General features: G+C 39.2%; 1 protein-coding gene across 12 annotated transcripts in view; it reads left to right on the forward strand.

Annotated features, from left to right (window-relative positions):
- LOC118685576 (trypsin I-P1-like) overlaps positions 1-27975 on the forward strand; it is a 55388-nt gene that overhangs the window by 22353 nt on the left and 5060 nt on the right. The window contains exons 1-2 of one of the 12 annotated variants that reach the window (XM_036381170.2): positions 19771-22721; positions 24724-27936. In XM_036381170.2, the coding sequence (XP_036237063.1) occupies positions 27897-27936 (40 nt within the window). In that variant the 5' untranslated portion in view covers positions 19771-22721; positions 24724-27896. Of the gene's footprint in view, positions 1-19770; positions 22722-23664; positions 27937-27975 lie in introns of those variants that run through there. The other 11 variants (XM_036381192.2, XM_036381246.2, XM_036381255.2 and 8 more) reach the window with 11 other exon arrangements.

Raw genomic sequence — 27975 nt, forward strand, 5'->3', positions numbered from 1 at the left:
GAAGGAAGGAAGGAAGGAAGGAAGGAAGGAAGGAAGGAAGGAAGGAAGGAAGGAAGGAAGGAAGGAAGGAAGGAAGGAAGGAAGGAAGGAAGGAAGGAAGGAAGGAAGGAAGGAAGGAAGGAAGGAAGGAAGGAAGGAAGGAAGGAAGGAAGGAAGGAAGGAAGGAAGGAAGGAAGGAAGGAAGGAAGGAAGGAAGGAAGGAAGGAAGGAAGGAAGGAAGGAAGGAAGGATGTTTGTCCCCTATAGTGTCTCTGCAAGGAGAAAAGGTGGAGAGTGTAATTATTAATAGTTCCCAATAGATGGCTCCCAAAACACAGAGGTGACAGCAATGCTGAGCACACAGATCACATATACCAGATTAGTTTCACAACCAGTGATTCTATCTAATCATAAGCCAGTATTGCATAGAACAACAAAATGACAGCCTTGGCCCAGACCTTGAGAAGGATAGACAGCACAACAGGGAACACACACATCAAGTGAAGTATTATATGAACACACATGCAGAAACTCTGAGAGCAAATAAATCAGCAGTGTGGCCAGTGACTATTGAACCAATAAAATGAATGCTTAAAGCAATTTTGTTTTAATGTGCTCTGGTCAGATCTGTTGTTTCCTCAACTCTTTTTGCCCCACACTGGACACTAAGAAGGACTATTGTGATTTAACCCCTACTGGCAACTAAGAACTACACAGCCACATACTCATGCTTCTCCCACCCACAATGGAATAAAGAGTGAATTGGAAAAACTTAAAATTCGTGGGTTGAGAAAAGAGCAGTTTAATAATAATAGTCATAGTAAAAATAATTTTAAAAGGAAAAGGAGAAAGCAAATTAAAACCCAAAAAAACCAAGTGATGCACAATACTCACCACCCACTGACTCCCCAGCCTACACCTGTGCAGCATTTGGTGGCTTCTGGCAAAACTCTCCCCAGTGTATGTACTGGGCATGGTGTTCTCTAGTACAGAATATCCCTCAGGCCAGTTTGTGTCAGCTGTCCTGACCATGCTCCCTCCCAATTTCTTGTGCATCTGCTCACTGACAGAGCATGGGAAACTGAAAAGTCCCTGATTTAGAGTAAGGTCTTCTAAGCAACAATGAAAACATCAGTGTGTTATCAACTTTATTATCATACTAATTCAAAACACAGCACTGTGCCACCTAGTAAGAAAATAACTCCATCCCAGCTGCAATCAGGACAAATACCCCCCTCTGCCTGAACATCACCACCACTCTGTCCTTGCCCAGATGTTCAACACCATCTGAGTTCCTGCAGAAGCTTTAAGGGATTTAGAGATATCAGCTCACATTGTGAAAGATTAACAATGAGCAGTGACACCTTGTCTCTGAGCAAGGCAGCCCCTACCCTCAACTGCTGAAAAAGACAAGGTGATGTGGGACATGTATGGAGGTTTATCGTGGCCTTTTCCAGGAAAAATACACTAGAAACAAATCAGAATTTACTGTACAGATAAACAATTCATGTTGATTGCAACATTCTGCCATTTCCCCTTTCTTTCCACTGGCACTGTTATCCTGCACATGGGAGATATCAGTTAAATACAAATTCACTGCATGTCTTTGAAATTTCACACCAAAAAATAAACCAAAACCAACCCAATCCAAACCTTTACAAGAATTTTCTGGAAAATAAATACTGTGAAAATTTAAATATCTTTGCTAACTAAGCCACTGACTAATTTTTTTACGATTTTTAAAAAATTCCTGATTTGATATTTGGTGCAAGAGAGTTTTGGGCTGTTTATAGTGAAGGTAGGAGGTGTTAAAATTGGTTTCTGTGCTGAAACTCACCAACTACAGAACAAAGGATCTTTCAATTCCTAGTAAGAGTTGCACTGTCAGAAAACTAGAGAAAATTCGCCCAGGTATCCCCGCATGTATTGTCAAAGTTAGGAGTAAGGAAATTGATTGTGGTCCATGTGAAAGCCTGAAAACAGACTAGAAGTTATGGACAAGAGCTTTATGTTGAATTTTGTGAGGGGAAAGCTAAAACTCCATTGACAGTTTATGCAAATTAGACCATGAAAATCAGTTAATGCTGCAGTTAATAGAAAACAGGTGAAGTCAGCAAAGTGTAGAGAAATGAGGCAGACAAGCAGATTCCAAAGAGGAATGTAATATTTCTTTGAGAGTTGTATGCTTGAACAAAATAGATGCCCAAAAGTTAAATATGAACAGTTTTTACCTGTCAGATGTAGTGGGAAAGAGGAAGAATTGCATGCAGTGGTGCACTCTGGTTTTTAACTTCTGATCTGATAAAGAAAGAAGAAAGATACACACTTCTCATTAGACTCAGGAGATGAAGAATCTTGAGAAGTGATCAGGAAGAGATGACAGTGCTGAAGTAGTGAAACCCTAAAAAAGTTGGCAGTAAAATGTAAATTTCTAATGTAAGAACAACGAGATATGATATGATGTTTATATTGAAAGTTCAAGTGGGAATGTTGAATGTATTATTTTACAGAAAAGAACTTAAATGGACATTAGGTACTTGAAGTCAGATTGTACTCACTTACTTAACTAAAAACTGGATAACTGGATAGAATATTGGAAGTTCTATTCCAAAAGTGATTACATAAAAATTGCACCTTCCTACTCAACAGATTTGATTGCTGTGTTTATTCAGAGTCAATCTATTTACCTCAAAGACAAAAATATGCCTTTACAACTTTTATTCCTGTCCTGTCTCCTTGCAGAACCCACACAATTCAGCCAGGGGTCTGGATGTTATTCATTCTTGTGCAACAGCTAAATTACTTTGCATCATTCCACCAAATATAAGAGCAATCAGAACAGATTCAGTGCAGATATCAGGGATACAAGTTTTACATTCTGCATTGTGGAGTAGACCACAAAAGATTTTATTGGTTCCTCCTGGTCTTAAAAATCTGACAAATTCGACTAAACATTATTTTAAAATACTAACTTCCCTAAAAGTCATGGGTTTTTCCACTGACTTCAGTCAAACCTGGATCTATGAAGACATAAACTAATTCTCAATCATTTTCTGTCATTTTTTGGTGTGAATGCAATTGGCCTCTCGGAAAAAAAAAAATTCTCTGGTTGGTGCTGTTGCTGTTAAAGAGGCTTCATCCAGATTCTCAAATATCTGTCACTTTTTATAATATAGAAAGGTATATACATGTTTATATACATTTGTTACACAAAGATACTTACAGAAAATACCTAGAATTGACATCTCAGAAAGGTTCTTTAATTCAGATTGTATTCTCATATTTAACTAAAAACTGGATAAGATGTAAGTACTCCAACTACCTATGCAATGTGAACTATGGAGATTCACCCCTTGATTCTCTCCATTATTCTCTGTTCAGTCTTTTAATCTTCCCAAAGTGAAAAGTGAGGTTTTTCAATTCAACTTACACAAAGTTCTAGTAGCATGATATAAGCTGAAATTAGAGGTGAACAAATTGTGGCTCTTTCAGACAAAAACTTCTGCTTAAGTCAGAACAGGTCAAAAAGAACAAATTGAGCAAATATCTGAAAATACTTCTCCCAAGAGCTAAAAAAAGCCAATAAAAAGCAAATCTAAGAGGCAAACAACCTGTTCTTCCTCAACTTTACAGTAGAATTGTGCTTAAATGCAATCTATAGCTAAAAATATTGTAATTTAAATGGTAAAGAAAGTTTAAGAAAATTTCAGTGAGTTTCCAGAAACAGGGATCTTTAAAGCAAAGTGAAGGAAAAAACTGTATTAAAAAGCTCTTATATAAAACGTGGCTGAATTTACCTCTAAAGTTATCTGAAAAGACCCTTGGTCACAGCCTCAGTGATGTAAACTGGAATAGCAATACTAGGAATCCAATCCATTACTATTTTTTTAAACATCCTATGTAGTATGCTATGGTCTATGACTGGTAAAGGTTTTGGGCTATGTATAAAGAAGGCATATGCATGAAGGGACCATGACAACCATAATGCATTAATAAAAAAATGTCTTATGGCTAATAATCTCTAGGCTTAAAAAAAATATATATATAATTAATGAACTCAGAGAATATTCTAGTTAAAGAAGAATAGACACAAGTTCTACAGGATGGTGCCAATACACATCACAACTAAACAGCAAACTTTGCCAGCAACGTGTAGGGACACTAAATATTGTTGAATGGAAACTCTACAGAAGCAGACTAAGAATATATAACAAATATAACAAATATATATGTAGCAAATATAACAAATACCATTGTGGTACCATAATCAAAATGGAATCTGATCATTTTAGTAATATCCTAAGATGAATTTGGGGCAAAAAAAAGGGTGATGATTTTGAACACTTTTTTTAGTGTCAGCACCGAGCATTTGCTATTTTCATAGCACTCAGATTAGACAATAAAAACAGGGCAGTGAGTCAGTCTTTACCTTCAGCCATTCAGTGATGAAATAGTTCTGTTCAAAATGCCTACAGAAAACGGCTGAAATTGAACAAAACATTGCTCTTTAGCTTGATTACATCTCTGAAAATATATATCTTTTCAGAAAAACAAAATCAGATGAAGAAAAGGAAGAGAAAAAGAAAAAAGGAAAAAACCTAAAATTATTCCTGTCCTAAAAATGTAATCTTTACCTTTTTAAAGCTTCTTTTAAATTGACTATCTTAGCAACTGCTTTCATTTCATAGGGACTGAACTGGGAAACATCAGGCTTTATATTCACCACAGAAGGTGTGAAAGCAGGATGTGTTTAACATACAAAATTATTGTGGTTTAACCCCAGCCAGCAATGAGGTCCACCCCAGCTGCCTTGGCCTTTCCTTCCCCTTGGGGGAGGAGGATCAAGAAAAAATGAGATGATAGGAAAAGTTTTATAACTGAAACACAATGAAATTTAAATATTCTACAAGCAACCCACAACACAGTCATTCACCACTTCCTGATGGATGCCCAGCCCATCCCTGGGCAGCAATCAACAGCTCCTGGCCAGCTCTCTCTAGCTATTATGCTGAGCATGACATTCCATGATGTGGAACATCCCTTTGGCCAGTTCAGGTCAGCCATGCTCCTTCCAAGCTTCTTGTGCATCTCCTTGCTGGCAGAGCATGGGAAGCAGAAAAGTTCTTGATTTAGAGTAAACACCACATAGCAACAACTGAAACATCAGTGTGTTATCAATATTTTTCTCATATAAACCCCAAACACAACACAGTGCCAGCTGCTGAGAGGAAAATGAACTCTTTCCCGTATGAAACCAGGAAAAGAATTCATTTACTAAATGCCATACACTTCTGTGGTGTTGCTGAGTAACTGCAGACATTTAATTAATAACATAATAAAGTTGAACACTCCACAGCATAGGAATAACTTAAAGGAATTAGAAAAGAGCATAGTGGCAATCAGCAGCCTTTGGGATTGGCCAGAGATGAGTAAAGAATGCTAATTTAATCTAACATTTAAAATCCTTGCAAGTCAATAAATAATGGTCATCAGTACTGAAAACAATAATAGGAAGTATACTGCAGAGAACAATGCTGTAACATTGAAGAATGGAGTAATCCTCATGGTTTAGGTTTTTTCCATGTATGATTTGTGGTATTCCATATCAAATTGAAAAGTGGATTCTGGATTCTTGGCCTAGAGCTGCAGTTCCTTGTAGACGATTCACTGACACAATATAACTGCTTTCTCTCAACACATTCAACTCCCAGTAATGACTAGAAGGCCTCTAAGATGCCAAGAAAGCTGAGTCTTTCTGGAGTCAGCCTGTTGCCATCCTCACACACAGTAGCTCATCCAACGAGGATGAGGTAGTTGAGAACACATAAGCATTTTTTGAACTATGAGGGTGCACCAAGCTGAATATCACACACTAACAATTGCCAGCTGCCCATTGCTGACCTTGTGAGATGTGTTGACCATGTGATGTTGCAGCTCCCTATCAGAAGCAGTTCTGATGCAAGCTTACATAGAAACCATGGTAGAAACAAGATGTTTTCCCTGAAGAGAGATCACAGGGAAAAGACTGCTGCTCCTTGCTGCTGTCCCATATGCTGCAATCACTTCATTTTGTCAGTTATCATGTTCAAAATCACGGTTCTTAGAATCATAGAATCATAGAACCATAAAGGTTGGAAAAGACCTTCGGGACCATCAAGTCCTACCCAGCACCACCACCATGTTGACTATTAAAACATGTTCTCAAGTGCCATATCCACATATTTTTTGAACACTTCCAGTGGTGGTGTGTGGGAAGTCTGTTCCAGTGCTTTACAACTCTTTTGATGAAGTTTTTTTTCCCCTGGTATCTAATCTAAACCTCCCTTGATGCAATTTAAGGCCATTTCCAGTAGTGGCAATACTTGCCAAAATTGCTCTTTTTCTTTTTTTAGTTCTGCTGATTTGGTATTTCATTCTTTTGTTGGTCATAGTTAAGCAAACTGCAAAAACTCCTTGCAGGGCTCAGAGACCTTTATAATTTACACTGCCAACAGTGACAGTAAACAGATAGCTACTCCCTGTCAGCACTCTCCCTGTGCTCTCTCACAGATGGAGCACTGTTTTCACCACAAGGTATAGAAAATTCACCATATGTTAGAAAGTTTTCAGGCATGAATCATGAAGTCAGAACAAAACATAAGAAAAAAAAAACCTCACCACCACCAAAAAACAAACAAACAAACAAACAAAAAAACCCCACCAAAAAAAAAAAACCACCATTTTGCTCTTCTTTTTGTTTATTAGAAGCTTCTATGGGCAGGAACAAAATGGGCAATTTCCACTACTAGATGTGTCCAAGAATGAGCTGCCTGCAGAGGAAATTCCACCTGAACATGAGGAAGAACTTTGCTGTGCAGGTGATCGAGCACTTGATTGCTCAGAGAGGTTGTTGAATCTCCCTCACTGGAGATATTCCAGAACCATCTGGATGCAATCCTGTGCCATGTACTCTAGGATGACTCTGCTTAAGATGGGGGTTTTTACCAGATTATTCACTGTTGTGCCTTCCAAACTGACCCATTCTGTGAACCCATGTCATTCTTGTGAAAGAACTTCTAGAATGTTCTTCTTTTGCTTTTCCATTGCCAAGCAGAATGGGTTGCAAAGGTACAGACTTCTCCCTTGGACTCCATAAAGGGCTAGATGTATTGGTAATATGATACATTAACCAATATTAACAAGAATTGATTGATTGAACTATCCTTCATAAAACTTTGTTGTATTCTAATTGCGCAAAAAAATTATCAAGTACCAAGATTAAGCTTTAGGTGAAAGAATAGTCAAAATAGCTTATAGTTTAGGTGTCATTTCTTGAAATATGATCTTGACTCTGAGTGAAACTGAGTTTCCTTTCTATTGCCACAAGCAATAAGATTCTGCAGAATAAATTAGGATGCTCACTGGAATCTATGTAAATGTGTTAAAGAAATGTCTTCACCATAGGTTTCCCACAGCAGTGTCTCAGATGTCTGATACCGGGAAGAAATAATTTAATATTTGAGTAGTACAAAAATAGGATTGGCTCAAGCTGAGTACTCCAAACAAAGGAATCCATAGGAACTATGCTGTTACAAACTGTTTCCCACCCGTCATGTGACAGTTTGGTCCAATATTTGTATTAGGGTCTGAGGTCTTCTTGTTCTCTGCTGGTTGTCTTCACTGTCTCTAGGCAGACTATTTCTCCTCTTGTCTCTGAGGCTGCAGCCTCTGCTGATGGAGGTAGTGACCTTCCTTGCTTCCTTATCTTCCTCTGTGAACTAGCTGTGGAGCATCCCTTTATCTAAGTACATAAAAAGCTCAGCATATTTAGGAAAAAGTTTACAACTTGTGGCCTGAGGCTTCAGCATGTGCACCTACTAATGCTAGTAAGGTACACAAAGTGACAAATTCCCTTTCTTCCTTTACAAATGTACTACCTCGGTCCCATTCTTGTAACAACTCCCAGAGAATTCTATTTAGTTTCTGCAGTAAATGATTTTCTACTAGGTCAAAAAGACTGGTAACACGAAGGAAAGCATATCATCACTCTTTCCAAGTCTTCTCATTGCTCTCTTCAGGCATTGAAAGACAAATAGAGATAAAAACCAGCAACAGGAGATGTTTCAGTAAAAACAGGGAGGAAAGGAATATACACAGGGAACAAGTCCATCCAACAAGAAATCACCATCTTCACACAGACATTTATCATAATAGATATGCTACCTGAAAGACTCTTACAATAATACAACATAACGAGGCTGCTGGGACGTGTGGAAATACAAAAAATTAGAGGGTTTTGGAAAACCCTCTAATTTTATAAATTCCCACATATTTATAAATTCTCACTACCTTGCACCACAGTAGGTAGTGATTTGTAGAGATTTGTAGAGGATAGATATGAGCCTCAGACACCCATGTCCGTGGTCTGGTATCATAGCAAAATTCCATTTTAAGCTATATTTTAAGACAGTATGCTAGACCATGAGACAAAGTGACTAAAATTATGCCCATCAATTTCTACAGACTCTGTCAGAGAATATTAATGTCAGTCAGAGGAGAATCATGTGTAACAATTTACATGTCACAGCTTGTTCATGAGAATTAGGAAAGGATGGTTCGGTCTTTTTTATTTGACAAGGTAGTAATTTTAGTTAGATCACACTTGATGGGTGAAGCCAAAGTAGTGATAATTAGTCAGAGAATTACTTTTGGAACCACATAATTTAAAAATTATTAATGATGTCTGAACTTTTAGCTGCTATGTGCAATGGAAACTGGGCATAGATTAAGTATTAAAGAGGATAATAAATAGGGAACCTGCAAGGTATACTGACAAGTGATGAACAGCCATAAAACCAACATTAGGTTCCAAACCCTTTAAACAAAAATCTTATAAAGTGAATTTCTTTTTCACCATTAACCTGGTGAAAGATAGCTCTTTATGCAGAGATTACCATTGATTTTTTGTAAACATTCTCATATTACTCTTAAATTTCATGCAAACACAAAAAAAACCCTTTCCCAATCCTTTGAAAAGGTTTTTAAAACTTGTATACTGATATTGTAAGTTCTTGTAGGATCTTAAAGAACATTTCTTTCTATATCAGTCAGGCCAGGGTGCCTTCCTCTCTGACAGTAGTCACTGAAATTATTCTCCTCTGAGCAGACACCTTGCACTACCAGCTCCTCAAAGGGCATATGAAATTTTTCAGAAGACCCCCTTGCCAGTCTCTTGATACTCTGCTGTGTTGGGCATTGCAAGAGTGGTCCAGGGTTCCATTAAGACTTCATAAATGGGAACGCCAGTCCCTTATTCAGCACTGATTTCATAATCATCCTCAGCACAAACACTTCACATAATGAACCTCTTTACAAAAACCTTAAATGTAAGCACTATGACTGCAAAGCTGTCATGTTCCTGGAATACTGACTGCCCCCCATGTCTTTAAAAATAGTAAGGGAAGCCAGATGCAGTCACATTCCTCTCTGAATTTAGTGCTTGATTAAATCATAAGCAAATCATCAGACCATGATGAGCAAACCACCCTCTATACCAAATGATGTTGTAATCATCAAAGCAATGCAAAAAATTAAAATCTCAAAGCAAAGGCTGGCTGATTCTAGTGTTTTCTAAACATGCATGGATTGTTGATTAATGTATCTTATACAACCACCAAAAGTAGACCAAAGCATATGATTCATTAAAGTCTGCTGGCTGGAACTGCTGATTGATTGCGCTCACATCCTGAGGATCACAAATATTCTGAGGATTTATGGCAGCTGACTCTAACTCACTTTTTAAGTGATAATATTACAACTTTACTGGGTCAAGGAATGAATACTCAATAGGCAGGAATACCAAAACACAGGCATTGACATCAAAGTATAATGAACACATATCAGCATCAATAAAGGTACATAAAAAGATTTTTAAGCAACTGAAGTACATAAAGGTAGTAAAAAAAGCTAGGCAATTATTGGTGGAAAATATCAGTTATATGGATTTACGACAGCTGCCTTTCAGTCACTAGACCTTCAAGAAGTTACATTAGAATAATAAATAGTCAGACCTATATTTGGTGTATTTAAATTGTTGCAAAATATGAATTCAGTGTAATCAAACTATGCTCTCCAAAAGAAAACAATGCAATAAGGGTTTATTATGCCTCTACCTATTAGGAATTATGTATATAAAGATCTCTGGAAAAGGAAAGATTAGAAACAAAAATTTGACAGTACTTATGGTATGAGTAGACTGCAACCTTATTGATCAGGCTAGCCAGGTTTGCTGCAAACCTAAGCAATAAAAGAGCAGCACAATGTGCACACAATACTATATTTTTTACAAATAAAATTTTTGTAAATTTTAGGTGAACAAACTGAGGAACCCTGCATTTCTGTGATGGCAGTAGATCAAACAAGCAAGTGATCGGAGATGAAATATAATGCAAGATTTCTAGCACTCCATTTATTTAAAGGCTTCTTTATTGTTGCTTCTTTTTCTTCTCAAACAAACTCTTCTTTTGGTCTTTCATCACATACTCATAATCATATTCATGTAACAAACATACACTTGTGAATCACAGCATTCTGCACAGCTGCATTTGGGCACCAGCTTTTTCATGCACTGCACCAGAGCAGTTGTTGGTTGAGAAGATTTTTTCATACAAGCCTGTGTTTTCATTTTGGTTGTTTGGAACACTCCTGCTAAGGAACAACTGCTAGAACTACCACAAAAATAATAAATATTCTAGATTAATTTAAGCCTGCAATCTAAATTAATTAGTATAAAATTAGTAATGAGTAACAATAATTTATTATCACTAATTTATTAATTAGTATTAATATTTTATTATTACTAATTTATTATTTACTAATATAATTAATATTAAATTAGTACTTTATATTAAATTAAGGCCTACAACAGATTCTCAACAGTGTTGACTATGTAACATTCTTATATCGATAGGACACCCATGCTGTCCCTCCTTGTTCCTTGCTTTTGTTTCTTTTTGGAACCCACTGCTGTAAACTGAATTTTATCAATGCCAGTATTTTATAAATGCTTCAGTGTTTCATTAAAATGCTTTCTCTGATCCCCTGTCTCTTTGCACCTCACTCTGCCCTGATTAGGATTTGCCCAAGCATAAAAAGTAATAGTCAGCCCCCAGATCTTGGAAGTCAGGGCTGGCTTCAGGTTTCTGCTGAGTTATAAAGAGCAATCAAGCAAGGCAAAAAAATTAAGATTGGGAACTTCTTAGACTTTTTTCAGATGAGCTTGTGGCAAAAATCTTCCTGCTTGCTGTGCATCCCTCTTTTACCCTGTTGAGTAAAAGGAAAATGCTACCAAACAAAAAGGAAGTAGAGTGTGGGGATACAGTAGTATTCTTTCCTGATTTTTCTGAAGTAAAGCACAAGGGGAGTGTGGGAATCAGTCACATGACACTTTCTGTCTAGTTGAAATGCTGCAGGGATTAAAGGGAGTTAACAGCTGTTCTCAAAGTTTTGTTTTTAAGCATACCATCCTGAATGAAGGAAGCAGCAGCATGGAATAAAGAGCTACATCAATACACATGGGGAAACATACTTTGCCAAAGACATGGAGGCACAGTATCCTCATCGCACAACCCTGCATAAAAAGTATGATGGTTCTCTTAGTTCCAGAAAGTAGCTATTAAGAAAACAAATATTGAAGCTACCAGGAGAATATCCCATTAGTGATGTGCTTAAAATTAATTTTAAGTGAGGTCTCTCTGTTTCACTTGCCAAGAAAACCTAAGGCACCAAATGATCCTTTTGTTTCTGATGCATGCCTTTAATCTCATGTGGCCAGGCAATTGCAAACTGCCAATGCTAGAGAGCACAGAGTTCTGGAAGTCATAAAATATTCCTAGCAGTGATGTCTGGGGCTTTGAAGAGGATCAAAGTAGAAGTCTTTTTTAAACATCCTCTGGGTTAATGGATCTGAAGCAGAACATGATGGTTTTCGTCTTCCTTCACTGCAAACCGAACATGGGATATCCATATAAATGTGGCAAGAATAAATGCAATTTTGCAGCAAAATATGCTTGGCGTTTATTTGTCTTTAACTCATACTTTGACACCTAAGGTGTCGGTTAAGACAGTATATTTTTGCTGTAATTAGGATGGTAAAGGAAGTAAATGCATGTTTCTTCCACTTCTTTTCAAACCCACAGCCTACCAGAAAGAGTTCATCACATCCTAATGATAACACAGAAGTAGTAGACTGGCTCTGAAGCCAGTACCTGGTGCTTCAGAAGGCGATGCGAGAAGCCTCAGATTAAACAGCTACAGAATGACTTTCTCAAAGGGAAAGTTGCCCTGCAACTTTTCTCTCATCCTGGATTAAAGATGACTTTCATCCAGAAACCCATGGGCTTTTAACTCTTTTGTAGTTTCTGTTTCTAAAACCCTATACATGCGTTAATCAAAGCCACTGCTTATCAAGGAAACAAATTTAGAAATCCTGTAACTCTTAATGTTTTGGTTTGGGGGTTTGGGGTGTTCAGGGTGGCTTTTTTGTTCTTCATATTTAAAGTCTGTTCCTGCTGGTCACTGTTGGCTGCAAATCTTGTGCCTTGACAGAGCCAATTTTTGTTTCCTGAGACACGATGCCTCTGACAGCTCCCTAGAAGAGCTGCAGCTGAGCACAGTTACACACCTGTGAGCAGGTATGTGAATATGTAAGCACATTGGCTCTGGAGAACATTATCTGTTTTTGTAAACATGGATATTGTCTTTGTAATCTTTTCATGATTTAAAAATAATGAAACATGGAAAGAAATTCTCCATTCACTATCAATGTCTGCGTTCTGCACTGGCATTAACGTCAGCTTGACCAGACAGCTTACCTGAACTAAGAACAGTATAGTCAGCCAAGAGAAAAGACTCAATAATCCTATCTGTCTGACTGTCAGATTGACAGAGATGTCTGACTGAGAGACATAATAGTTTGTTTTATTTTATTCAAGTTTTTCAAATAAAGTGAAAAAAATTTTTTTTAATTGGTGTGGGCTTGTGAAAAAATACCTTCCATAACTGGGGAAATCCATGAAAACTTCTCATTTGAGGCCTGAAAAAGATACCAGGCATACCTGAGCTCTGAAAAACTGAGCTAACGTGCAATGGGCTTTGATTTTGCTGCTATTTGATCCAATTCAACTTCTCTTCTATATTTGTCCAGGGGAAGCCAAATTCTCCATTTGTCATGGAAACCAACAGCATCAACAGAAGGATCTTTACTAACATCAATGATAGAAGAAATATAAATCTTGTTTGATGTTCACTTCCAAGGTCTCTAGCCCTGTTTTAGTTGTCTTTGTCAGCCAGACAATTCAGAAGGTACACAGAGCATATGTGTGACATGCCTGTAAGATTTAATGGCTTTCAGATAGCTGACTGAGGAAAAGCTAAAGCAAAGATTTTCTTGGGTTCTTGAACTCATTCCCATCTGGGACTAGCTTGCAGCAAAAGTTTCTAATGGCTTAATAGTATAAATCATTACATATGAATAATTTTATAAGTCTTAGGTTTCTGTGAATTCTCTGAATGAGTCCATCTTATTTAAAACCTCGGGAAGTGATTGAGAGAAAGAGAAAAATGAAATTGTTGAGAAAGAGAAAAATGAAATACAGTAAAAAACTAGCAGAAAACTGAGAAAAGAGAAAGGAAAGCTGTTTTTAAAGAATACTTATAAATATTCAGTTGGAGCATATAAAGACTGGACATAGTATGAACTGACCCCTGATAAAAGCTGGATAATGTGTAGTAGTTACAGTAAAGGACTCTGTTTACTTGGCCAAATTTGGCTCTGAGTTTGACAAATGTAAAATGCATGCTATGAATGCAAAACCTTGCAAACCACCCATCTAAGCATGCTCTACCCATGACTACTAATAACAAGCTCTGGGGCTAAGTGGTAAGTTCCACCAAAAAATCATTGACCATGCACTTTGCCATGCAGATGCATTTTACTGGGAGAGGTGGAAATACAATTATGCAAAATAAGTTGCTTTAAAATAAAGATTGAATAGCAAGAAAAACTTTTCTTAGTTAGATGGTTTTTGAGTTAAGTCCTCTCTTGCTATGGACTGCCTCTGGATCAGAAGCTTTTTGCAGCCTGGAGACTAAGTTTCTGTGATCAGGCTCAGTCCAATGTTAACATGTATAAACGGTTTTGGGAGCAGATTTTGTTTCATGTCCTGCCAAGACTACAGGCAAGCCAAGATAATTTTTGACCACTTATATCCAGCTGTGCAGGAAGCCCCATGAGTTTCTATATCAGCAAAACACCATCCTACTCAGAGAGCATCCAGAATGCCTCACATGATTAAAATTTTGTTTTGTTTACAGTTACAAAGAGATCCATTTTAGCATGCAGGAATGGGGAAATAAGTAGGGTAACAGAATGTAAAGGGAACACTCCAGAGACAAGCACACCAAAACATTACCACATTCATTGTCAACTGCAATAAAACATCATAGCAGTGCCCTTCAGTATGCCCTGAAGCTGCAGTATGCTGCACAATAAAATATTTAATAATTATCGCTTAGTTTAAAAAAGGCTAGAATAACATTATGTGAAAGCCTGAACAGTGAGAGCAACTCAAATAAGAAAGAGCTCTGAAATCACAGGATGTGATCCAGAGAGTATTTTTATTCCAAAGACATTAATGTGTTGGTCAAACTGATTAAAGTATCATCTTCCTGCCAATGACTTCCTATGGACCTCAAATAATAGAAGTTCTGCCTGACGTGTTGGGTTACAATACCGTATAAACCCAATTATAGAACCTTGAAATCAATTCAGAGCTGTAAATAATTGTGCTGTCCAATAAGAATGATATTTCCAAGTCTCATGAGCACTAGCTCTTAATATAGCAATAGAGAGAGACAGGAATAATAAATACCCTCGAGCTTGATTCCACTGTTAACTAACCTGCACTTGCAGAATTGCAAATGGAAGTTTTGTCTCCTTCACAAATGGCTTGCGTCAAAGCATTGCCTTTCTAAATCTTTTTCGTCTAACTTCTAAGAGTGTTATCTACAACTTGCCTGTAGAGAATATAGACTAGCTCTAAATAGTAGCTTTGCAACTCAGGATGCATGCTAGGGCTGGTACAGCTTTTATACCTTAAGATTACTCCTATCCTGAAGACTGAAATAGCATTGAATTAAAACTGTGGTCTTATTTAAGAACCATCCTTTGGAGGACAGGGAAAAATGTCAAAAATCTGTGTCATTTTTTCAGTGAAATTCATAGCAGTATTACACAGTAGTAGTCTGTGTCTGTAAGACTATGTATCAAGCAGACTTTGGGAATGGGATACTCTCCTTATAGTAAATCCTTCCCCTCTGGGATGCATCTCATGATCTGCACCCCAGAGGGGAAGGATTTACTTTTCACTGAGTTCAGTGGATGCAGAGGAGCTCTAGTCCCTTAATCATTTAGGTCTAGTGAACAACCTTCACTGTGCTCCTGTTAACCAAGTCATGGAGCTTGAAATAATCTCATAAACAGACTCTGGGGCTTGGAATTGTGTGGACTAGGATAAATATGTCCTGAATAAGATTGTGTAAAACATTTGGTCTGTGACACAGCTGTTGAAACCATTATCATTTAGCAATTATATCATCATAAAGATGTCAACTGTGCAGTGCTTACTGGTAGCATTCCAGATTCTGGAATCCCATGCCAAACACTTATCTTGCTTGCTTTCCCTCCGCAACGGAAAGAATTTTATGTTGAGAGACCCTTTTCGTGCAGTAGCTCAAGAGTGAACTGCCCAAAGAGACTTTTTGAAGAGACAGTGAAAAAAAAAATTGGAATATTTTTTAGGATAGCAAGGATCAGAATGGTTGAGCTAGGATTTTCATATCTATTCCCACAGAATCTTTCCTTCAAACCCTTCCTGGTTTCCTACATACTGGCTTCAGGAAGCAGTGAGATGAATTCTTCACAGCTCTGTTCTCTGTAGGAACTACAAACACTTTCAACTGTTTTTATTTTCCTCAGGCATTTTAACAAGATTAAAGAGGGAAAAAATGCAGAAGAGAAACAGAGAGGTGAAGAAAGAGAGAGCTGCTTAGTGAATGAATGGTGACCCACAGGATAATTCTTCTTCCTGCTTAAAATTAATTTCGCTTTAATGGTTGTTAAGCGGGATTTGTATAATAGGTTGTGTCTTTTAAAGCATTTAATTTACACAAGCTCAGACATTTCAGAAGGACCATTACAGACTTAGCTGTCTCTTCTGTTTAGCTTCTTCAAGAGAAAGTAAAAAGTAAATTGGCATTATGATTTGAAGGGGACCTATCACTTGAAGTAGTCTGGGCTAAGATAGGCATAGATTCCAAAATTTGAGGACAGCTTGTATGTCTACAGGGTCAAGGAAAAGTGAAGTTTTTACTTTGCAGTGGTCTGTGTCATCTTTATAGAAGTAATGGTGACAGAAATTACAGTCTTGCACCTAAAATGGCACATAAAATCTCTCCTAGTTGACTTTAAAGTCAGTAAATGGAATATATATTCCTGGTAGCTTTAGCGGGTAATATAACTATTCCTATGAGACTAGGACTAGGATTTACTTCTTCCAACTTACTAAGAGTGCTAGGAGTGCAGGACCTCAATCATAAATCTATACAGTTTAATAGAACAATTTATCGTTTTTAATGTATCTTAATTCAGTGCACTGCAGGCAGCATAACAGCAACTTCCAAAAGGAAAGTTGAAATGTAGTGCAGGTACAAAGAGTCAACTTATTTGGTACAGCAAAACATATCCTACTCTTTCCTGGCTGTGTGAGAGTCAATTTAGAAATTATAATTTATTTATGCAAACATCTCAAAAATTAAAAGAATATTTAAGACTCTTCATCTTTGAGATTCCATTTATGGAATCACGGTGAATATCTTGAGGTTGGAAAGAATCTCTGGAGATTGTCTAGGCTGACCTCTGCTCTGGAATAATAGTCAGCTAGAGCAGCTTGCTCAGTATTGAATCAGGTTTGAAACATCTCCAAACATATTAAATATCAAAAGATATTCAAGGGCTGTACAACATAGCTGGGTAACCTCTTCCTGTGTTTGACTACCCTTACAGTAAAAAATGAGGGGGATTATTTTTAAACAGAATTTTCAGGAATTGAATTTATGCCTCTTAAACAAGTGAGAATAGCTGATATTGTTTTCTTTATTCACACATCCATATCCATCAATAAGGCTCTTCCTGAACCTTCTTTTTTAAGGCTAAGTAGTCCCAGATCTCTCAGCCTCTTCTCATATGGAAGGTGCTCCAGCCCCTTCATGGTCTTAGTGGCCCTTTGCTGGACTTGCTCCAGCATGTCCCTATAATTCTTGTGCTGGGGAGTCCAGAATTGAATACTTATCTCAGATGTGATCTTCCTGGTGCATAATAGGGGTAATGACTTCCTTCATCTGGAAATACTTTTCTTAGTGCAGTCAGAAATGCTGTTGGACTTATTTGCTGCAAGGGCATGTTGCTGACTCATCTTCAACCTTTCCTTGAGAACTCCTACAACCCTTTTTTTCTGCAAAGCTGCCTTCCAACTTTGGTACATGAGGTTATTCTTTCCCATGTACATGATGTTCCCTTTCTCTCAACAGGTGTATCAATCAGTCCTCCCAGTTTTATATCATCTGCAAAATTGCTGAGGGTGGACTCTGTCCATCTGCCCAACTCATTATTGAAAATGTTAACTTGTGCTGTACAAAAGATGGATGGCATCAATCATCATTTGCAGCCACTGCAGTGAAGAATGATATGTAACAATAGCAAAAGTTCTCCATAGCAAAGAGTAGTTTAGCAAATATATCATCCATTTCCTGGCAAACATGTCTTCTGCAGTGACAGAGTTCTCTTGAGAACAGTCTTATAAATAAGAGCATATTCCTCTCAGGAAAAAAAAAAACACCAAAAACAACCCCCAAGAAACAAAAACAAAAAAACCCCACCCCAAATAAAAAACCAAACCAAACCAAACAAACAAACAAATGAAAAAAAAATCTCCCCAAAAACCCACCAAACAAACTGGTGGGTGCAGGACAAAGAAACTGTGATAAAGAACTGACTTGCAGAAAAAAAGGAGTCAGCAACAACTTTTCCAGGCACTGATGACCTGTGTCTACTTATGTATCTTCACCAGAAAGGTATTAAATAGCTAATTGCTTACTTAAAATGAACTTCTCTGCAAGAGCTTCATTGCATGAGATTTCCCTGACAAGACAGGAACCTTGCTGGGGAAGCCTGGCTGACTCCAGACTGTGATTTTGGTAATCTTTAAAGTGAGACTTCTGCTCTTGATTAGCCTTACTCCTGAGAGAATTTTCTTGAGTGTCATACTAGTAACACCTCATATAATATATAGTAAGTAGAAAGCAATTGTCTGAGTTTTAATTCATAGTCCTTAGAAAGTTAATAAAACATTTGGGCAGGGGGAAGAAAATAGTCAAAAGGCCTCACAAATCCAGAACAGTTTTTTGAATTAATTAAAAACTTAAGAAATTTGTCCTGCTGGAAATCATCCTAACCTCTCTGCAGATTTATACACTATAATAAATTACCAGCTGCATTTGAAGAGTTCCTTCTATCTCTACAACTGTAAAATGAAATGTTATAGCTTTGCTGGAACTGAGACACCAATATTAAGTGTAAGGTCCACAAAACCCTTTCACCTTTAAATTGTATTGAAACCCAGAACATTTCAATACCACATTCATTTGCTAGTCTAAAGCAAGACAACTGGCTAATGAGGAGGAATCAGTCACAGGCATAAGAAGAGGCTGAGTGAGCAGCATGAGGACTAAAGTGCTAAACTAGTGACCCAAAGATGTGGTGGGGGACAAAAAGGGGTTGGGACGACATGGTCTTTAAGGTCCATTCCAATCCCTTAACATTCTGCAATTGTATGCTTCTGTAATTCTATGATTCTGTGTTGTGTCGATTGGAATTGATCTGGTTCTTGATTTCAGTCAAGAACCATATTTCCAGTCCATCATTTTCTGAAAGCTCTAGTTTTCACATGCCATAAGTGAGCTGGTGGCTTACTTACATTATTCTTCAGAGACAGATGTTCCCCTGAAGCACCTGCAGGGAAAATGCACATGTGCTCCTCCCAATTCAGATGCTGGTGCTCCTCCCAAGAGGACGGATTTTTAAATCAACACAATGTGTTTCAATGAAAATCTCCTGGACACGTTACTTGATGTGCATCTCATGGAATGATTTTGCTGTGTGTGCGAGCAGCAGTAACAACAGACTCTAATAAATTATTTGACTCTTGTCTTATTGGCTAATGAAAATGATTGCACAGTTGTCAAAGAATTGGAACTTGGACCTGCCCATTCTCTCATGGATTTCAAACACCAATGTTACTGGTCAACAAGTACACACTACAGAAATAATCTAGTATGCTGAGATGCTGTAATTATTATTTGTAAATAAAAATATCCCATGTTCCAGGACACTGGCACTCTATAACAATTTAAATTTCTGGGAAAAATACAAAATTATTCTTACCCTGCTTCTAGGCTAGGAAAAAAATAGTTAAATTTCTTTTGCAACATGTAAAACTAGTGAGAAAATTATCTGTCTCTTCAATAATTAAGGGCAAGATGGATCATAGACTCTTTATCATTGCTAGGTCAATAGTACATCTACTATGTCATTAGCAAAAAGCATTTTTGTCCATTTTCTGCATGATCTGTGTTACTGACTTTGATGATAAACCCCTTCTGCTCCTTATGGAGAGCTGACTATTGTAAAAGGATGAATAAAGTCCAATTTTGTTCACACCTTCCCCTCCATACAAAAGTAGTATTAAATACCTGAGAATTTCCAGCAGATGGCCAACATGTTGATTAGCATCCAAGATGATTAGGTGGCACATGACATACAAGAAAAAATGAGAGACTTGCTATTCTTTGCTTGGAGAGAAGAAAGCTAAGGGCAGGTGGGTCTAGGGGAGGTGTAATTCCAACCTTTCACTACCAAAAAAGGCAGATGTGGGAAATACAGTGCATGCCATAATGACAAGTTGGAATGGTTAGGGAATGCAGGAATAAAAGAAAAGAACTTGCCCTTGAGGGTCCTACTGTGCCAGAAAAGAGAATGCCCAGAAAGATTGTAGTATCTCCCTCCTTGCAGGTTTCTAGTTCTCAGATGGGTAAGTCCCTAAGCAACCTCTTCTAGGTTACAAACTGGAATTGCTTGAAGTTGGAGGTTGGACCACAGACCTCCACCCCGTGGATGTTCCTTCAGGTAAAAAGTATTCTGTGATTCTACGAAATCGTCTCTTGATTGTCAAAGGGCACAAAGTACACAGACATTTAAATTGGATATGACACTTCAATACTACTTCTTGCTATAAACATCCCACTGTACTTCTTTCATGCTGGGCAAAATGAAAATAACTAATGTGAAATGTCCCTGTCTTAAGATCTCCAGTATGTATAGCTAAGACACACAAAAAAGGCAGGAAGATAAATAGACAGAAGGGTAATGCTATTTACTCAAGGATCAGTGGAATAGTACAAGATTACTGTCAGAGGCAGAGTTAAGACGTGTACCACTGAGCAATATTCTTGGGAAAAAACGTATTTCTTTATGCTGTTAAAATGCCACACTTCTCTCATAGGCATAATTAAAAATGTAAGTTTTCCTATGTAATAATTTGCCAATGAGCTGATACAGACATTCCTATACAGTCATTAACAACTACAGTTATGATTATTGGGCTTGCCAATTACAGTTTCATTAGGATGTCTTGGAAATGTAGAAGAAAAGGAGGAAATGGTGGAAGAGCTGGCAGAAGCAAGGAGTGGCAGTGAGTAGCAGAAGGCCATAGAGGAGCAGAAGGAGGAGGCAATGGAGAAGGTGACAAAAGAAGTTGCAAAGGGCTGCAGCAGAAGCAGAGAAGGAGGAGGTGACAGAGGAAGAGATGTAAGAAAGGAGGCAGAAGAAGGTGGTAGAAGAGAAGAAGATGGTGAATGAGATGACAGAGTAGGTGACAAAAGAAGCTGGAAGAAGGTGGTGAATAAGAGAAGGTGGAGGGAGTGGAAGGTGGCAGAGGCCAAAGATGGAGGTATACAGTGGCTAAAGGGTGGAAGTCATAGAATGGTGTGATGGTGAAATGCAGTGGTAAAGGCAGTGAGACAGGAGGCAGCTTTGGCATATGGAGGCAGTGGCTGATTAATTCAGCAGTGGAAGGTGGCAGCAGTGGGAGGTGGCAGAAGGCAGCAACAGGAGGCAGTGATGAAATGTGACAGCAGACTGCATCGACGGGAGCTGGTGGCAGCAGAAAGCAGTGGAGGAAGACAGCAGAGACAGGCGACGCATGAAGGCAGCAGCGGTGGAAGGAGGCATCAAAAAATGGTGGTGGAAGAAGACAGAATAAGGTGGAGGTGGCAGAAGGGAGGCATTTGCGTTGGAAGGTGGCTGTGGCAGATGAAGGCAACAGAAACAGACAGAAAAATAGAAGGAGGAGGCAATGGTGGAGGGAACAAAAAAAGGCAGAGGAAGAAAGCCACAGAATAAAGAAGAAGGAAATGGAGGAGGCAAAGGAAAAATGTTGTAAGAAGAGAAGGAGAAGGCTAAGACAAGGCAATGAAGTAAGGTGGCAGAAGACATTGGAAGAAGAGAAAGAGGAGGCTATGGAAGAAGACAAGTGAAGGAAAGGGAGGAGGAGGCTGTGAAAGTAAAGAAGGAAGAAACAACTGAGGAGGCAGTAGAAGACAATGGTGAAGAAGGCAATGGAAGAAGAAGCAAGAGATAACATAGGAGGTGAAGGAAAAAGGTGGCAGAAGAAGTGAAGGAGGAGGCAATGGCAGTGGTGGAAAAAGGCAGTGAAGGAGGAGGGGGCAGACAGAATGCAGCAAAATGCAGCAGAAGTATGTGATGGAAGAAGAAAAGGAGGATGTGAAAGAAGGCAATGGAAGAAGGTGCTGAAATTAGGAATGAAGGAAGTGATGAAGAATGTGACGAGATAATTGATGGAAGGAGACACCAGAAAAATGTGGTGGAAGAAAAGGAGGATGTGATGGTGTGGGTGACAAAAGAAGATGGCAGAGGAAAAGAAGACAGAGGGAATGGAGAAGGTGGTAGAATAAAGTCTCAGAAGACTGCAGCAAAAAAAGAGAAGGAAGACTTGATGGAAGGTGTTGGAAAAAGAGCAGGAGGCAATGGAAGAAGGCAGTGTGAGAAGAAGGCCATAGAAGAAAGCAGAGGATGAAAGTGGTAGAAGAAGGTGGTGTAAGAAGAAAAGGAGGAGGAGGAGACAGAAGAAGTAGAATAGAATAAGGAAGTGGAAGAAGGGGGCAGCAGAAAGGAAGGAGGAGGCAATGGAAGAAAATGTTGGAAGATTAGGAGAACATGAAGGAGGAGATGGAGGAGGTGACTGTTCTTATTTTGGCTGGCATAGAGTTAATTTTCTTCTTAGTAGTTGGTGCAGCACTATGTTTTTAATAAGAGAATAATATTGATAACACACTGATGGTCGTTCCTATGTAGTGCTTACTCCATGTCAAGGACTTTTCAGCTTTCCATGCTCTACCAGCAAGGAGGTGAACATGAAGTTGTGGGGGAGCATAGCTGGGACAACTGACACTAACTGGCCAACAGGATATTCCACACCACAGAATGTCATCCTTAGAATATAAACTGGGAGGAGCTGGACTGAAAGAACTAATCACTGCCCAGAGACAGGCTGAGCATCGCTCAGCAGGTGGTAAGCAATTGCACTTTTTCTGGTGTTTTCTTTTTCTGTTATTGCTATTTTTTTTTTTAATAATTAAACAGTTCTTATCTCAAGTCACAAAGTTTTTTACATTTTTTTCTCCTCCCCATCCAGCTGGAGGAGTGGAAGTGAGGGACTGAGTGAGCGGCTGCATTGTACCTAGATGCTGGCTGAGGTTAAAGCATAATGATCCATTTTTGGTGCCAATGTGGGGCACGAAGGGTTGAGATAACTACACATCTGACCAAAGTGTGATGAAGCAAAATAATTTTTTGCATATTTTTAAACAAAACTAAAGCATTCATTTATATCAGCTTATGATACGATAGAACTGCTAGTCTTGAAACTAATCTGATCTGTGTGCTCAGCATTGCTGTCACCTCTGTGTTTTGGGAGCCATCTATTGGGAACTATTAATAATTACATGCTTTGCCTTTTCTCCTTGCAGAGCCAATATAGGAGAGAAAATCCTTCCTTCCTTCCTTCCTTCCTTCCTTCCTTCCTTCCTTCCTTCCTTCCTTCCTTCCTTCCTTCCTTCCTTCCTTCCTTCCTTCCTTCCTTCCTTCCTTCCTTCCTTCCTTCCTTCCTTCCTTCCTTCCTTCCTTCCTTCCTTCCTTCCTTCCTTCCTTCCTTCCTTCCTTCCTTCCTTCCTTCCTTCCTTCCTTCCTTCCTTCCTTCCTTCCTTCCTTCCTTCCTTCCTTCCTTCCTTCCTTCCTTCCTTCCTTCCTTCCTTCCTTCCTTCCTTCCTTCCTTCCTTCCTTCCTTCCTTCCTTCCTTCCTTCCTTCCTTCCTTCCTTCCTTCCTTCCTTCCTTCCTTCCTTCCTTCCTCCCTCCCTCCCTCCCTCCCTCCCTCCCTCCCTCCCTCCCTCCCTCCCTCCCTCCCTCCCTCCCTCCCTCCCTCCCTCCCTCCCTCCCTCCCTCCCTCCCTCCCTCCCTCCCTCCCTCCCTCTCCTGCAGAAAGCACTTAGGGAGACTCAAGATTGATCCCTAGGCTTTTGGAGTCAGGGATACTGAGGATCTGAGGTCTGTATGCTCCACCTTAAAAAGAGATACTGCCACTAGAATAATAGGAAGGAGTTACAGTGGAAGAGGGGTGGCAAAAGAAGGGAAAGGAAGATGGAAGCAGTAGAAGACAAGGAGAAAGGGATGAAGAAGAGAGTGGAATAAGGTAGCAGAAGAACATGTCAGAAGGTTTTATTGGAAGAATGGGAAAAAGAGAAGGAACAGGGATGTGGATGATCTGCAGTAGAAGATGACAGAGGAAGGGACAGAAGGAGGCAGCAAAAGAAGGCAGTGGAAGAAGAAAAACAGGCAGTGACTGAAGAAGGTGGCAAAAGAATACAGCAGAAGAATAGAAGGTGGCAATGGAAAAGTTGACAGAGGATGTCTGCCGAAGAGTTGACAGTGGTGAAGAAAAGCAGCATAAATAGGGAAGGAAGAGACAGTAGACAATAAAAAAAGGCAGCAGAATTTTAGAAAGAGGAGTCAATGGAAGAGGTAGTGGACAAAGATGTTAGAAGAAGAAAAGGATGATTAGGTGACTTAAGGAGACCACAGCAGGCTGTGGCAGTAAACAGTAGTGGAAAAAGACAAGGATCTCTCTTTGGGGAGTGTTTTTAACCATACCAAACCCTCTCCCTCTCCTCTGACTCTGCCCATCCCTCTCCTACGTGAATGCGGGGAGGAAAGCGGGTTGGAGACAAAAGAACCACTCACCTGATGTTCATGTGGCAACAGAGTTTATTCTTCAGCTCTTCTTTATAAAGGGCATTTGAAAAACTCAGTCTGGATAGCTCATATATATGGTCTTTTATGCCCCCCAAATCCTGGACCAGTGATATGCTTGCAGCTTAGGAAGGAACATAATTGGTTGAAGTTCCCGTCAGTTAACCCAGGGGCTAGCTTATGGAGCTGGCTGGGTAGCTGAATTCATTTGCTCAGTACAAGCCAGCTTGTACAGTGATGTAACGTGGCAACACTCCTACTTTCCCAGTTCCTTCTCCACCAAACTGGAGACTGTACCTTGGTTGCCACAACCTTGCTTGGCCACACTCCTCACTAGATGCCTGGTTTCTCTGCCTCAGAAAAGGAAGCAAGAAGAGTGCAGGAAGAAATCATACCAAGGCAACTGGAGAATTTCCAGGACACAGGGAAATTTTGCTCAAAGGCTAGAGAAGAAAATGTGCATCACCATCAGTTGCTCTCTGGATCAGATTTAAATAATGATGCAACCAATACAGAAACAAGCTTTAGGGGAAGGAAGACATAAGCATCTCTATCTAGGTAAGCTTTCTGAGAGAGAGAGAAGAGAAGTTGTGTGGAAAGCAATGTTCTGAGTAGCCTTTATGTTTCCCAGGAAAGACAGGTATTTTACTCCCCCAGCAAACCATTTGTAACTCAGAATTATTAGGGTGAGTGTTCCCATCATTTAAGCCCTATCTCCACTTCCATATCTGCCTGAACAAGAATAGCCCAGCAGCACTGTCAGATAAATCCACCTTCTAACACACATCTTTGTCAGGTCAGACCTGACCTGTGCCCTCCCATGCTGCTCAAAAGGGGCTGAGATGCTCCCAGGAGACCTTCTATGCTGCAGCAAATGAAGGCATGAGTTTAGGTAACTCTCCAGACCCTTTCAGGATTTAAGCAACCATGACTTTCCTCCAGAGAGATATGGAATAATCTTTGGTCTCTTTCTGGGCTGTAGTAGCAGGCAACATTCCAACACCAGGCCATTCCTGGGGACAAGGCAGATTGGATCGGATGTCCTTCAACCTCATAGCCCTCCAAGGATTTTTCTTCCTTGCGTCCCTTCTTTTTTGAGGTAATGTAAATGCTTTCCATCCATGAAAACCTCTGGAAAGGACTTCATAGCATTCCTAAAAAAGAGGAAGTTTCCTTTGCTTGCTCTGAACAAGCCACCCCACCAAGTTTTGCATGCTACTCCCTAAGACACAATAAGCAAACCCATTGTTCCCCAGGTTCCTCAGGCCACTCATAATTTTATAAATCCCTGTCATGTCCTACATCCTCTTTCTCTCCAGGACACTAAGAATCCATGTCTTTGGCAAGGGTAGAAATAGAAAAAAGGTATTGTGGCCATAGGTTAAAGAGAAATACAGGCACAGAGAACAATGCAAGAGGCTGTGACAGCAGTTTTGTTCAGGTGTGGAGAGATGGAGCATAAGAAGCTTTGGAGAATGTATCAGCTTCTCCCAGAAAGGAGACAGGTGGGAAGAGAGAATTAATGCAACCTCCACCACCAGGTTCTGTGAGGTATAAAAGGACTGCCCTCAGAAACTCCTCCTGTTCTATGTTCCTAGAAAGCTTTATCTCTGTCAGCCCATGGTTTTACCAGGTTTCTTTTTCCCAGGATCTTGCATCAGCCTGGACAAATGTATTTTGCTTTATCTGAGTCTAGTGTTGATACAGCTGACTGAAATATTTGAACTAGGAACATGAAGTTCTAGAAGTACAAGCTGCCATTGCTTGTCCATTGATAATACCTAACACAGCTGCTCTTGAGTGACCATCTCTTCCCCTTCCTGTGCCCCTAGGGCCACCAGCTTTCTTCTGCAGAATAACTGCATGAAATGAAAAACTTGTTTGTAATAATAGATGTACACCCTTGAGTGTATTCTTTGAAAGAGCCTGCAAAAAAAATTACACTGGGTCTACAGAATGTTCAGCAGCACATCTGATGGTGGCAGCCCTTGTCTATGCCAATGGCATGTTTTGGAAAAGAAAGTAGAAATTTCAAACTAAACACTATTGTAAACTGGAAATTTTTCTTGCTCCATTTAGTTATGATGGGATTGGACAGCTTCGGTAATTTTTGACCCTCCTAGTCCTATTACGGATATTTTCCTTTCCCACAGGAACCTTCCAATCCTTCTTTCTTTCACAGGATACAGCATGCTTGTAAGAAAGCTGTGCAGTAATACCAGCTTAAAGGCCAACACAATTCATGCACCACCTTAGAGAAGGCTCTGGCCTTGGACTTGTACTTCAACATGAAGGAAAATTTCCCTCTGGACAGTGACACTGTGCATATCAGTCCTCTAGGGTGTACAAAAATTTAATCAAAAAATGTAGAGGAAGAGTATTCTGATTTAGTGTTTCAAGCTATTCCAGCATTTCCAAACATACGGCTTCTCTTTAATATCTCTGGAGGGAATCCTGTGTCTTTCAGGAGCTAACATGATGAAGTTGGCAGCTGCTTGGAGAATGAACATGATTATTCAGCAAAACATTAAGCTTTAGTAAACTTTGCATCATGACAGAAATCCCCACTCCTGCAGATTTAAGAAGATCTCATTATTTTTGTTTGCAGCAATATTGTACATCTACATTACACTCATAAACATCAGCATTGTACTGAAATTCTTGTGTAGCAAAAATAGTCTGTAGAACATTCCAAAGATGAATAAAAGCATGGTTTGGTACTTAGGCAGACATTTTAATACCGTTTAGGGGAGAGAAATTAGAAAAGGGAGATGCTGAGCATTCCCATATTTGAACTATTTGACTTGGGAAACAGTGGGTGCACAGGATCGTTTTTCTATCCTCCCTTTTGAAATTACAATGGAGGAATTTGATTTAGGAAATCACTGTATTGCATATGGTAAAAACACACATTATTCAAGAAAAGGAATTTGCTAAAATAAACTGAACAAAGTTAGCCACTGGGTTTGCTGGATTTCTTTTTTTCCCGAAAGAAATGCAATGTATCTCTCTGTCCACTACTTAAATATGCAACTTCGGGTAAAAGCATGCATTTTTAAGAAAGATACCATCAGCACAGAGGAATCTGAAAGAGGTTTGAGAGTTGTTATTCCTGTTGTACAGGTGCTGTGTATAAGAATGAGACAGACAAACAAGTACACGTCTTCCAAAGCCAAAAGGTATTTTTAGATTGAAGGCTACCTTACAGAATAATTAGAATAGCTCTCTATCTTAGCAGAGGTTTATGATTAACGTGTATGACATTTGTACATTCTACCAATGCCTGTTAATGCCCACATTTGGATCTTCAAATTTTCCACTGTGTACTTTTTGTCTGGAGAAAACCTTGGACTAGAGAGAGATAAGACCATCACCAAAAACGTATTTCTAGCAGCTCCCACGTCCAGTCAGCCAGTCTGGGTTTGAGGTCGAATCGAGACCATGAAGTGCCTGCTGCTTCTCGCCTTTATTGGGGTGGCTGGTGAGTATATCTTTTATTTCTATTTCTGCCATTTAATAG

The sequence above is a fragment of the Molothrus ater genome, chromosome 2 (genome assembly GCF_012460135.2).
Source record: "Molothrus ater isolate BHLD 08-10-18 breed brown headed cowbird chromosome 2, BPBGC_Mater_1.1, whole genome shotgun sequence".
NCBI lineage: Eukaryota > Metazoa > Chordata > Aves > Passeriformes > Icteridae > Molothrus > Molothrus ater.